Genomic DNA, 14,509 nt, shown 5'->3' on the forward strand with positions numbered 1-14,509 from the left:
ATAGTCATCATTGTCATTTAGGAGTTGGTGTTTATTGAGCAAAAGTTTCTACAAAAGTAATAGATGCTTCAGTAATCTTTATTAAAGCCCTATGAGGCAGATTCTGCTATTATTTTTTCCCATTTTATAGATTAGAAGCCATAAGATGGAGGGATGTGTGGGACCCGGCAATTTGCCAAGGTCACACAGCTCATAAGTGACAGAACTCCTTCTGTATCTGTGTGCTGGGTTGGGGACTTCTCAAGTGGTGCTAGTGATAAAGAATCTGCCTGCCAATGCAGGAGATGCAAAAGACTCAGGTTCAATCCCTGGGTCAGGAAGATCCCTGCGAGTGGGAAGTGGCAAACTATTCCAGTATTCTTACCTGGAAAATTTCATGGACAAACAAGCCTGGCAGGCTACAGTCCATGGGACCACAAAGGGTCAGACACCACCGAGCTGTGTTGAATGCACTATTGTGCAAACCTGAAAGCCTTGGCTTTTAACAATGCCATCATGGAAATGAGGAAGAATCAGACTGCAGGTTCAAAGCGAAAGAGAAGCTTTGGAAATCAACTTTGGACTAGGTCAGGGAGTCAGAGATGAGCTTGACTGTGGAATAGTATGGAGGGCCCAATAAGGGTTTGGTGCATGAATTTGTTTATCAAGCATTCTGTTTGACTTTCTCTAATGACATTCTCTAAAGCTAGTTACCCAAAATGGGATTAATCAAAGCAAGTGGAACAGAAGGTCAAGGACTAAGGTTTCTAATGTACTAATAAGAAGACTGTTGAGAGAGGTTCAGAAGTGGATCCCAGTACCCAGGATTAATATGAAAGATTCTGAGGCCTGGATGGGCTGAAGAACTTGAGAAATTAGAGAGGCTTCCCAAGTGGTGCTAGTGGTAAAGAACCCATCTGCCATTTCAGGAGCCATAAGAGATGCACGTTGGATCCCTGGGTTGGGGAGTTCCCCTGGAGGAGGGCATGGCAATCCACTCCAGTATTCTTGTCTGAAGAATCTCATGGACAAAGGAGCCTGGTGGGCTACAGTCCATGGGGTTGCAAAGAGAAGGACATGACTGAGGTGACTTGGCACACAGCACACAGAGGGATTGGGGTGTTTTGCTGATAGTGAAAATCATATTCCATAAAGGCAAGAAGGAGAGATTATTAGAAAGGGGTGCTTCAGAATTGTGTATCTCGAATCTGGAAATATTACAGACCTGTAGGTGAAGTTTCAGCATTTTGATAGAGGGGTATTTTTGGTTCAGGAGAGGCTTTCTTGCTGTGTCTGATTTCAGTCATTTGGCCAGGTACTACCTTTAGATACATAACATACTCTTAATAAGTCACTTGCCACTAATGTTGTTCAGTCCCTCAGTAGTATCTGACTCTTTGCGACCCCATGGACTGCAGCATGCCAGGCCTCCCTGTCCCTCACTCTCTCCCAAAGTTTGCCCAAGTTCATGTCCATTGAGTTGGTGATGCTATCCAACCATCTTATCCTCTGCCGCCCCCTTCTCCTTTTGCCTTCAATCTTTCCCAGCATCAGAGTGTTGCCACTAAACTTAGACCATAATATCTGGCATTTGAAATGACACCATGAAAAAACAACTCTATTTCTTTGAAGAGTTCAGAGTGTCACACTTTCTTAATGAGTAATAGAACTTTTAAAATTTATGTTTCTATTTTTAGGGTAGAGCTGAAGGATATGGCCAGCCACATCCTTCATGCAAATAGATGTTGGAGATGGTCCAGAACTAGCCATCATCTGGTGCTGCTAGCAGAGGCAAGTTGGCTTTTGAATGACTAATAAAAATCATATTAATTGTACTCATTATATTATATTGAATTGATTAATAGGCCAAGTAGATGTAAAATGGGACTGGATATAGCTCAAATCTCAGGTTTGGTCCTAACCTTCCCACCTCAAATGATTTTAGGAAAGTTACTTAGCATTCTCTGCCATAGTTTCCTGGCCAGAAATGAGCACTTTGTCTACCAAGCAGTGAAATCTTAAGAAATAAGATTAATTAAAATTTGGTTGAGCTTTTACAATAAAAATATAGTATTAAGCAAAAGGATTGTTAACATGATTGCTAGCTACAAAGCATTGTGATCAGCTCTGAATTGATGACGGTTGTTTAAAAATAGTGCCCCTGGGTTTCATGCGTGCCTGCTAAGTTGCTTCAGTCACGTCCAACTCTGCGACGCTATGGACTGTAGCCTGTCAGGCTCCTTTGTCCATGGGATTCTCCAGGCAAGGATACTGGAGTCGGTTGAAATTTCCTCCTCCAGCAGTGAGTGGTATGTAAAGGGATGAAAGACGGTTGGATGAAGGAACCCAAGTTGGAATGAAAGAAGATGCCTTTACAAAGGCACCCAGAAAGACACTTTCCCCAAAAATGTGCTGTGTGCTCAGTCACTCAGTCATGTCCAACTCTTTGTGATCCTGTGGACTGTAGCCTGCCAGGCTCCTCTGTCCATGGGATTCTCCAGGCAAGACTACTAGAGAGGGTCCCTGTGCATCTCACTGGGACTCCAGAGGACTGGGGGTGGACCCCGCTCCCCGTAGGCGAGGCTGTTTCCACAAAAACTGGGTAACCGCTAGTTGTGACAGGTACTGGGCAGTCACCTCTAGTCCTTGGACTTTGTTTCTTCTTCAGAGGAGTGCCCGTTTTGCATTTCGCTGCTCCTCCCCAATGCTCTGCGGCAGGAAGGCCTATGTCAGACGTCAGACACGCTACTGTGCATCTTAAGTTTGGTGCTTCTCGGCTACCCTCTTGCTATGTGTGAGAACAAGAAGGAGGGGATATAAGTCCTGATTGAGATGCCAAGTTCTCTGGAGTCCTTCTGGCCCCTGATGTGGAGCAGCTGGTTAGTTTTGCTTGTTGGACTGGCAACTATTGAGAGATCAAGCCTTGAGCCTTTGGAGTGGGAGCACTGACTCAAAGGCCCTAGAAGTGAAAGTGAAAGTAGCTCAGTCGTGTCCAACTCTTTGTGACCCCATGGATAATCCATGGAATTCTCCAGGCCAGAATACTGGAGTGGGTTGCCATTTCCTTCTCCAGAGGATCTTCCCAACCCAGGGATCAAACCTAGGTCTCCCAATTGCAGGCAGATTCTTTACTAGCTGAGTTACAAGGGAAATCCCAAGACTACCCTAGACTACCAAAGAACTAACCCTAGGGGCATGAAATTGTGAGAACCCACACCAAGGAAACCACTTGAATACAAGACCTGGCATCACCCAACCACCAGTAGCACCCTGTGCAGGACGCCTCATCTAAATAACAAACAAAACAAAAATACAAATCCAGTCATCAGTAGACAGGATTACCACCTCACTCAGCCTTGCCTATCAGAGGAAAAACAAACAAAAACTCAGCACAAATCTCACTCTATGTGAAATTTACACAAACCACTGGACCAACCTTAGGATGGAAGAAAGCAAAAGGAAGAAAGAATTCAACCTTGAAGCTTGAGAAAAGGAGACCTCAAACACAATAAGTTAAAAATTAATGAAAAGGCAGATAAATACTACACAAATGAGGGAACAAACTAGAAACACAGATGTCCAAATAAATGAAGAGGAAATAGGCAAATTACCTGAACAAGAATTCAGAATAATGACAGTAAAGATGATCAAAAACCTTGAAAACAAAATGGAGAAAATGCAGGAATCAATTAACAAAGACCTAGAAGAATTAAAGAATAAACATGCAGAGACAAACAACACAATTACTGAAATTAAAATACTTTAGAAGGAATCAGTAGCAGAATATCTGAAGCAGAAGAACAAATCAGTGAGCTGGAAGATAAAATGGTGGAAATAACTTCAGAAGAGCAGAATAAAGTAAAAAGAATGAAAAGAACTGAGGATAGTTTCAGAGATCTCTGGGACAATATCAAATGCACCAACATTTGAATTAAAGGGGTCCCAGAAGAATAAGACAAAAAGAAAGGGCATGAGAAAATTTGTGAAGAGATTATAGTTGAAAATTTCCCCAACATGAAAAAGGAAATAATCAATCAAATCCAAGAGGCACATAGAATCCCATACAGGCTAAACCCAAGGAAAAATATGCCAAGACATATACTAATGAAACCAACAAACACTAAACACAAAGAAACAATATTAAAAGCAAAAACAGCAAAGAAGAAGCAACAACTAACATACAAGGGAAACCCCATATGCTTAACAGCTAATCTTTCAGCAGAAACTCTGCAGGCCAGAAGGGAATGGCAGGGTATGTTTAAAGTACTGAAAAGGAAAAATCTACAACCAAGATTACTGTACCCAGCAAGGATCTCATTCAAAATTGATGAAGAAATAAAAAGCTTTCCAGACAAGCAAAAGTTAAGAGAATTCAGTACCACCAAACCAGCTTTAAAACAAATGTTAAGGGGACTTATATAGTCAAGAAACATAAGAGAAGTAAAAAGATCTAGAAAATCAACCCCAAACAATTAAGAAGATGGCAATAGGAACATATATATTAATAATTACTTTAAATGTAAATGGACTAAATGCTCCAACCAAAAGCCACAGACTGGCTGAATGGATACAAAAAGCAAGTCCCATATATATGCTGTCTATAAGAAACCCAGTTCAGACCTAAAGGCACATATAGACTGAAAGTGAGAGGATGGAAAAATATATTCCATGCAAATGGGAAGCTGGAGAAGCAATCCTCATATCAGACAGAATTGACCTTAAAATAAAGAAGATTACAAGAGATAAAGAAGGACACTACATAATGATCAAGGGATCAATCCAAGAGGAAGACATAACAATTGTAAATATCTATGCACCCAACATAGGAGCACCTCAATACATAAGACAAACACTAACAGACATAAAAGGAGAAATTGACAGTAACAGAATAATAGTAGGAGATTTTAACTCCCCACTCATACCAATGGACAGATCATCAAAACAGAAAGTTAATAAGGAAACACAAGTCTTAAGTGATACATTAGATGAGATGGATCTCGTTGATATCCTCAGGACATTCCATCCAAATGCAGAAGAACACACCTTCTTCTCAAGTGCACACGGGACATTCTCCAGGATAGACCACATCTTAGGTCATAAACCAAACCTCAGTAAATTTAAGAAAATTGAAATTGTATCAAGCATCTTCTCCGACCACAATGCTATGAGACTAGATATCAATTATAAGAAAAAAAAACTCTAAGAAACACAAACACATGGAGATTAAACAACATATTTCTAAATAACCAACAGGTTACTGAAAAAATAAAAAGGGAAATAAAAAATTTCTAGAAACAAATGACAATGAAAACATGACAACTCAAAACCTATGGGATGCAGCAAAAGCAGTCCTAAGAGGGAAGTTTATAGTAATACGATCCTACCTCAAGAAACAGGAAAAACATCAAATAGACAACCTAACTTTACACGTAAAACAACTGGAAAAAGAAGAACCAAAAAAATCCAAAATTAGTTGAAGGAAAAAAAAATCATAAAGATCTGAGCAGAAATAAATGAAAAAGAAATGAAAGAAACAATAATAAAGCTTACTAAAAGTTGATTCTTTGAGAAGATAAAAATTGACAATTTCACAAGACTCATCAAGGAAAAAAGAGAGAAGAATAAAATCAACAAAATTAGAAATGAAAAAGGAGAGGCTACAACAGACAATGCAGGAGACTATTATGAACAACTATATGGCAATAAAATGGATAACCTGGGAGAAATGGTAAAATTCTTAGAAAAAGTTCAATCTTCCAGACTGAACCAGGAATAAGTAGAAATTATGAACAACTCAATTACAAACACTGAAATTGAAGCTGTGATAAAAAATCTCCCAAAGAACAAAAGCTCCGGACCAGATGGCTTCACAGGAGAATTCTATCAAACATTTAGAGAAGAGCTAATGCCTATCATTCTAAAACTCTTTCCAAAAATTGCAGAGGAAGGAACACTTCCAAACTCATTCTATGAGGCCACTATTACCCTGATACCCAAAACAGACAAAGACAACACAAAAAAGAAAACTACAGGCCAATATCACTGATGACCATAGATGCAAAAAACATAGTTTTTTTTTATTTTATCAAACAGAATTCAGCAACACATCAAAAAGCTCATACACCATGATGAAGCTGGATTTATTCCAGGGATGCAAGGATTCTTCAATATATGCAAATCAATCAATGGGATACACCATATTAACAAATGGAAAGATAAAAATCATATGAAAATCTCAATAGATGCAGAAAAAGCATTTGACAAAATTCAGCACCCATTTATGATTAAAACTCTTCAAAAAAAATGGACATAGAAGGAAGCTACCTCAATATAGTAAAGGCCATATATGATAAACCTGGAGCAAACATTATTCTCAATGCTGAAAAACTGAAAGCATTCCCCCTAAGACCAGGAACAAGACAAGAGTGTCCACTTTCACCACTATTATTCAACATAGCTCTGGAAGTCCTAGCTACAGCAGTCAGAGAAGAAAAAGAAAGAAAAGGAATCCAAACTGGAAAAGAAGAAGTCAAGCTCTCACTGTTTGCAGATGACAAAGTACTGTACATAGAAAACCCTAAAGATAGTATCAGAAAATTACTAGAGCTAATCAGTGAATTTAGTAAAGTTGCAGGATACAAAATCAATACACAGAAATTACTTGCATTGCTATATAGTAACAATGAAAAATCAGAAAGAGAAACTAAGGAATCAATGCCATTCACCACTGCAACAAAAAGAATTAAACATCTGGGAATAAACTTACCTAAGGAGGCAGAAGAACTGTACACAGAAAATTATAAGACACTGATGAAAGGAATCAAAGATGATAAACAGATGGAGAGATATTCCATGGTCCTGGGTAGGAAGAATCAATATTGTGAAAATGACTATACTACCAAATACAACCTACAGATTCAATGTGATCCCTATCAAATTACCAATGACATTTTTCACAGAACTGGAAGAAAAAAAATTTCACAATTCATCAGTCAGTCTGTCAGTCAGTCAGTTCAGTTGCTCAGTCATGTCCAACTCTTTGTGACCCCACGGACTGCAGCATGCCTCCCTGTCCATCACCAACTTTCGGAGTTTACTCAAACTCATGTCCACTGAGTCAGTGATGCCATCCAACCATCTCATCCTCTGTTGTCCCCTTCTCCTCTTGCCTTCAATCTTTCCCAGCATCGAGGTCTTTTTAAATGAGTCAGCTCTTCACATTAGGTGGCCAAAGTATTGGAGTTTCAGCTTCAACATCAGTCCTTCCAATGAACATTCAGGACTGATTTCCTTATGGGAACACAAAAGACCCTGAAGAGCCAAAGCAGTCTTGAAAAAGAAGAATGGAATTGGAGGAATCAACCTTCCTGACTTCAGATTATACTACAAAGCCACAGTCATAAAGACAGTATGGAACTGGCACGAAAACAGAAATATAGACCAATGGAACAAGATAGAAACCCCAGAAATAAACCCACACACTTATGGGTACCTTATTTTTGATAAAGGAGGCAAGAATTTACAATGGGGCAAAGACAGTCTCTTCAATAAATGGTATTGGGAAAACTGGACAGCTACATGTAAAAGAATGAAATTAGAACACTTCCTAACATCATGCACAAAGATAAACTCAAAATGGATTAAAGACCTAAATGTAAGACCAGAAGCTAGAAAACTCTTAGAGGAAAACAGGCAGAACATTTGATGACACAAATCAAAGCAAGATCCTCTATGACCCATCTCCTAGAGTAATGGAAATAAAAACAAAGGTAAATAAATGGGACCTGATTAAACTTAAAAACTTTTGCACACTAAAGGAAACTCCAAGTTAGGTGAAAAGAAAACCCTCAGAATGGGAGAAAATAATAGCAAATGAAACAACTGACAAAGGATTAATTTCTAAAATATACAAGCAGCTCATACAACTCAATGCCAGAAAAACAAACAACCCAAGCAAAAAGTGGGAAAAAGACCTAAACAGACATTTCACCAAAGAAGACATACAGACGGCTAAGAAACATATGAAAAGATGCTCAACATCACTCATTATTAGAGAAATGGAGATCAAAACCACAATGAGATATCACCTCACACCAGTCAGAATGGCCACCATCAAAAAGTCTACAAACAATAAATGCTGGAGAGGATGTGCAGAAAAGGAAATGCTCTCACACTGTTGGTGGAATGTAAATTGATACAGCCACTATGGAAGACGGTATGGAGATTCCTTAAAAAACTAGGAATAAAACCACCATATGACCCAGCAATCTGTTTCCTAGGCATGTTCACTGGGGAAACCAAAATTGAAAGAGACACACGTATCCTATTGTTCATTGCAGCACTATCTACAATAGCTAGAACGTGGAAGCAACCTAGATGGCCATCGATAGATGAATGGATAAAGAAGTTGTGGTACATATACACAATGGACTATTACTCAGCCATAAAAAGGAATGCCGTTGAGTCAGTTCTAATGAGGTGGCTGAACCTAGAACCTATTATACAGAGTGAAGTGAATCAGAAAGAGAAAGATAAATATCGTATACTAATGCATATCTGTGGAATCTAGAAAAATGGTACTAAAGAATTTACTTACAGGGCAGTAATGGAGAAACAGACACAGAGAATAGACTTATGGACATGGGGAGAGGGGAGGAGAGGGTGAGATGTATGGAAAGAGTAACATGGACACTTACATGACCATATGTAAAATAGATAGCCAACGGGAATTTGCTGTGTGGCTCAGGAAACTCAAACAGGGGCTCTGTGTCAACCTAGACGGGTGGGGTGGGGAGGGAGAGGGGAGGGAGGTTCAAAAGAAAGGGGATATATGTATACCTATGGCTGATTCATGCTGAGGTTTGACAGAAAACAACAAAATTCTGTAAAGAGAGGATTGCCATTTCCTCCTCCAGGGGATCTTCCCGACCCAGCGATTGAACTTGGGTGTCCTGTGTTGACAGGCAGATTTTTACTCTCTGAGCCACCAGGGAAGCCCTCCTCAAGAATGACTGAATGTAAATGGGAGAATATTTATCTACTGAATACAGCCACGTGCTTAGAAGTGTTTATCGCTGTTTTGTAGCTCTTTCATACTCTTTTCACACTCACTCTGGCCAGAGGAGAGGGGCTGCAGTGGGAGTATGTTCTCAATAAATAATCAGCAACGCACGCTGCAGTTTGACTTTACAGTGGCATTTCAAGATATGAATTCTCATTACCACAGCTTTGCCAGTCAACCACATCAACTCACTTATAGGATAAGCTGTGGCAGGCAGCTTGCCTTGGACTCAAAACAAAAAGTACACCCATTTACCTTATTAAAATAATCCCATCTGACTTGGTGCTCTTCATTTGAGGGGTTGACTCCCAGTGACACTGTCTCTCAGACAGGGAACTCAGACCCCGTGGTTGCTGAAAACCAGACTTTTATTATGGTCACTTCCTCATATCTACTGAATTATAAACTTAGAGATGATTGTGAAAAACAAACTTGATTGCCTTAGATGGATAATTTTAAAACAGCATGAAGTCTGTGAACATGACTGAGGCACCAGAAGTTTACAGGATCTGAATTTGCAGACAGATTTAGCGTGCAAATACAGTTGGTATTTAAGGTGGTGGTTTGCTCACGAATGACGGAAATGGCCAAGAAAGTAATAGATCATGCCAATGCTGTCTAATTAGTTCACACATACAATAATACTTTAGTGTGATCCTCAAAATAAGCGTAGGAGGGTCACAAGGCAGCAATCACTTTCTCTTTTTAAAGTATATAATCTAATAAATGGTCTGAGGTGTGCTGCCATGGTTTGTTCAGTTGGACACAAAGTGTCTTAAATTTACATGACTTTGATTTTAAGGACATCTTTTCAGGTATAATTTAACAGAAAAATCTGCCTTCAGCCTTTTGAATTACACTATTCTGAAACTGTAGCCGAGATGAAAAAATAGAGGAGTCACAAAGTTAATCTGATTGTCATTGGGCAGGTATCTCAGGGATGTAAATGAAGCTTTGTTCTCTCTTCTTGGAGACACAATAAAGGAAAATAACTTCCTGGGTAATTTTATGAAATGAGAACATATCCCAGTAGTAAAGGATTAGCAAGAACTGGAGAGTCTTCAAATGCAAATTTCCTATCATTTCACAGTTGTTAAAATAGTTACTTTACCTTGGGGAACTAATAATAACTTAGCTAAAGGTTTCATTTAGTATAACCAAATATAATGCAAAAAGCACAGACTCTGATAAACACCATTTCCATTTTAGGGCTTGCTAAGGCTGGGTTTTCTCTCTTCTCTTTCTTCCACACATAAGAATGTTACAAGCAATTAGATGAAATTATTTATGTGAACTGGAAAACTGAGAGCATAAAGCTGTGCTGTACAGACCAGATGTAACTAGCATCCCCATTTTGAAAACCAAAGAGAGGCCTCATGGTATCTTGATGAAGTAATTGTTCTTTGAAACTATTGAACTGTCTTGTTGCCCTAAACAGTTCTATTTAATGAATGTTTTGAAATCAAAACCATTTCATTTTCAAAAAACTACCTTCAGAATCTGCAAAGCTCAAAGGAAACTTTTTGAAGTGTTGGCATGTCTCTGAATCTCTTAATAATCTGTGTTGGGTACAAATACTCTAATAAATAGCAAATACTCTATTTGGGGACTCAAATTGGGAAAAATTACCTAAGAGGATAAGAAAACTTTGGAGGAGCAATTTGGCAATATGAATAAAATACCATGAAACTGTTGATATTGCTTTGACCCAATAATTTTACTTTATTGAATTTGTGCTAGGAATCTTAAATACTGAGAGAGGCTTATGCACAAAGATATTCATTGTAACATTACTCATCATAACAAAACAATTAGAAACAGTTCTTTCTTTTTGTTGTGTATTTAGATAAAGCAAATCATGGTGTAACACCTGAAAGGAACAATATGCAGCCAATAAAATAATGCTTGTCAAAGCAAGATAACAATGGAGACCAATGTAGATCTAATAGAAAACTTGTGCAAAAAATCCTATGTAAAATTGTGTGCATGGTAGAACTGCAACCATGTAAATATTAAATAAGCATAGAAAAAAGACTGAGGAAACATATGAAGATGCCAGCATAGGTTGTGTTTGGATAGGTGTACTATGGGTACTTTTCCATACATTTTGTTAAAAACAATCTATAACTTTTTAAAAATATTCAAGCTGTATTTAGAAAAGGCAGAGGAACTAGAGATCAAATAGCCGACATTCATTGGATCATAGAAAAAGCAAGACAGTGCCAGGAAAATATTTACTTCTGCTTTATTGACTGTGCCAAAGCTTTTGAGTGTGTGGATCACAACAAACTGTGGAAAATTCCTCAAGAGATAGGAATACCAGACCATCTTACCTGTCTCCTGAGAAATCTGTATGCAGGTCAGGAAGCAAGAGTTAGGATCCGACATGGAACAATGGACTGGTTCCAAATCGGGAAAAGAGTATGTCAAGGCTGTATACTGTTACCCTGCTTATTTAACTTATATGCAGAGTACATCATGAGAAACGCTGGGCTGGATGATGCTCAAGCTGGAATCAAGATTGCCGGGAGAAATACCAATAACCTCAGATATGCAGATGACACCACCCGTATGGCAGAAAGCAAAGAAGAACTAAAAAGCCTCTTGATGAAAGTGAAAGAGGGGAGTGAAAAAGTTGGCTTAAAACTCAACATTCAGAAAACTGAGATCATGGCTTCTGGTCCCATCACTTCCTGGCAAATAGATGGGGAAACAATGGAAACGGTGACAGACTTTATTTTCTTAGGCTTCAAAATCACTGCAGATGGTGGCTGCAGCCATGAAATTAAAAGATGCTTATTCCTTGGAAGAAAACCTATGACCAACCTAGACAGCGTATTAAAAAGCAGAGATTACTTTGCTGACAAAGGTCCGTGTAGTCAGTTATGGATTTTCCAGTAGTCATATATGGATGTGAGAGTTGGACTCTAAAGAAAGCTGAGTGCCGAAGAATTGATGCTTTTGAACTGTGGTGTTGGAGAAGATGCTTGTAAGTCCCTTGGACTGTGAGGAGATCAAACCAGTCAATGGTTAAGGAAATCAGTCCTGAATATTCATTGGAAGGACTGATGCTGAAGCTGAAACTGCAATACTTTGGCCACCTGATGCGAAGAACTGACTCATTGGAAAAGACCCCGAAGCTGGGAAAGATTGAAGGCAGGAGGAGAAGGGGATGACAGAGGATGAGATGGTTGGATGGCATGACCGACTCGATGGACATGAGATCGAGCAAGCTCTGGGAATTGGTGAAGGACAGGGAAGCCTGGTGTGCTGCAGTCCATGGGGTCACAGAGTCAGAAGTTGGACATGAGTGAGTGACTAAAGTGGCTTACTGATTGACTTTAAATTCCCAGCTTTTATACTCAAAAGCTAGTTTTACTGAGTTGAACTCCTCTCTCTACCAGAAGCATTTTCTATGTAAATGGTTAATTAGCCATAAATGGGAAACCAGTCATAATGCCTAATTAGCCATAAATGGGAAACCAATCTGGCTAAAGTACATAAACTCTAATTAATGTAAACCTCACTAATGAAGATTAACAGAAATTCACAGATCAGAGATTCTTACGGAATAAAAAGCCCCAAACAAGTAACCATGTAAGATCTTTTATTATGCAGTTATAGGACTTTATTTCTCAGATATCGGCATATAACAAATTGTAGTTCTTTTGGTAAGCTTCTTTCACTTAACTTTCTATATGTAATTATGCTATTTGAAATTGTAGTAGCCGATATATAATATATGAAAATAGAAAAAATAGCTAAATTAGTTAGCAATTAATTAAACAAATGAAACCAAAGCTGATTTGATGGGTCAGGTTTTGGAAAGTGACAAATTGGTTCACTTCAGCAGATTAAGCTCAGAATGTACTGAAATCTCATCATTTGTTTCTAATTAAAATGTTTTTATAAATGTAAACATTTATATATAATTGACAACTGAAAGGTAAGTAAACTTTGTCTCCATCCTTTATCATTTATAGGTAGCAAAACATAAAGGGAGTTTTTATATAATTTTTCCATAAATTTTCTCTTCCCTCCAAATGCAATGATTAAGATGTTACATACAAAATAATTGTTGGAATCTGTTATTTTGTGACTTAAGAAGTGCAATCAAGAATGTGTTTTACTTTTCCACAGTCATTTTAAAATCAACATGTAAATCCATGGCTGATTCATGTCAATGTATGGCAAAAACCACTACAATATTGTAAAGTAATTAGCCTCCAACTAATAAAAATAAATGGAAAAAAATTAAAAAAAATAAAATTACAATTTAAATTACAATTAAAAAAAAAAATCAGTGCTTCAGTTAAAAGGTTGATTGTGGAAAGTTACGTCATCCTTACAGAACTGAACATTACTGATTTCAGATGTCTTAAAAAGATTAAGTATGTTATAATGACCAGTCTCATACTCAAAAAAGTGAAGCTTTCTTCAACAGGTTATTTTTTTTTTTCCAGGAACCCCAGCAACAGGTTATTTTTTAAAACATTTTTTTTCTGAAATATACCAATTTTTGTGACTTGCTTTAGATTCACTTGAAAATTTGCCATCAAAACTTGCAGTGCCTAGCTCTTTTATGCATATAGCTCCACAAGCAACCAAGTTTCTGAGTTGGTCCTCATCATGGACACTGAAGATGAAGCACATTTGCTATTTTCTAATGGACAGCAATTCATGATTTAACTATGAGAAAGTAAGGAATATGTTTTTTGTCTGATCATAAGTGACAAAGTATTAATTTCATGTTTTTTGTGGACCTACTAATGCTATTAACATTAATGTTATGAATTTTGTTCATTTTTTAAAGAGCATATAGGATGCATTCATCTCTCCTATTATGTTTACATAAATTACACTTAGCATGAAACTATAAAAAACATATAATGTAAATATAAAATAAATATTAAAAAAATCAAGTGAAAACCATTTTTGACAATCATTCAGTCATGATTTATTCAGGGCCTACTGTATATGAGCCCTCAGAAATACAGTGGTGACTTTCCTGATTTTGACTGCTCACCTTTGTAAATAGATTTTATATATAAGCAGTTAAAAAAATAAAGAAGTATTTAACTTACCTTTGATTCCTTGAACTTGGAGAAAAATCCAAAGGAAAAAAATAACTCTTCTAGCTTCCAAATGCATTCTGGCTTTTGTGCATTGATATTTCTGATAATAGTCACAGAACAGCCCAAACTCACATTAAAAAATATGACAGAAATATGAAAAATAAGGAAATATTGAATTGACTTAGGATAACCTTCTTGGCTTACCTTTATGAGGGTGCCAATTTATGAAGAACACGAGGCAGTGCCTGCTTCTGGAATAATCTCCTTATCTTCCCCTCAGGTGTAATCTCTGCTTAAGGACCAGCTGGAGAACCTTTATCTCATTAACCTTCTGGAAGAGCATCTGTCAGCCCAGCTCTGGGACCCCAAATGCCATTAAAAACAAGTGTCCACA

At 37.8% G+C, this 14,509-nt stretch overlaps 1 protein-coding gene across 1 annotated transcript in view; it reads right to left on the reverse strand.

Moving 5' to 3' along the window:
- IMPG1 (interphotoreceptor matrix proteoglycan 1) overlaps positions 1-14,191 on the reverse strand; it is a 147,880-nt gene extending 133,689 nt beyond the window's left edge. Inside the window, 1 exon segment of the mRNA XM_043439397.1 lies at positions 14,125-14,191. Coding sequence (XP_043295332.1) covers positions 14,125-14,191 — 67 coding nt within the window.
- Between the last annotated feature and the right edge of the window lie 318 nt (positions 14,192-14,509).

This window comes from Cervus canadensis, chromosome 20, assembly GCF_019320065.1.
Source record: "Cervus canadensis isolate Bull #8, Minnesota chromosome 20, ASM1932006v1, whole genome shotgun sequence".
Lineage (NCBI taxonomy): Eukaryota > Metazoa > Chordata > Mammalia > Artiodactyla > Cervidae > Cervus > Cervus canadensis.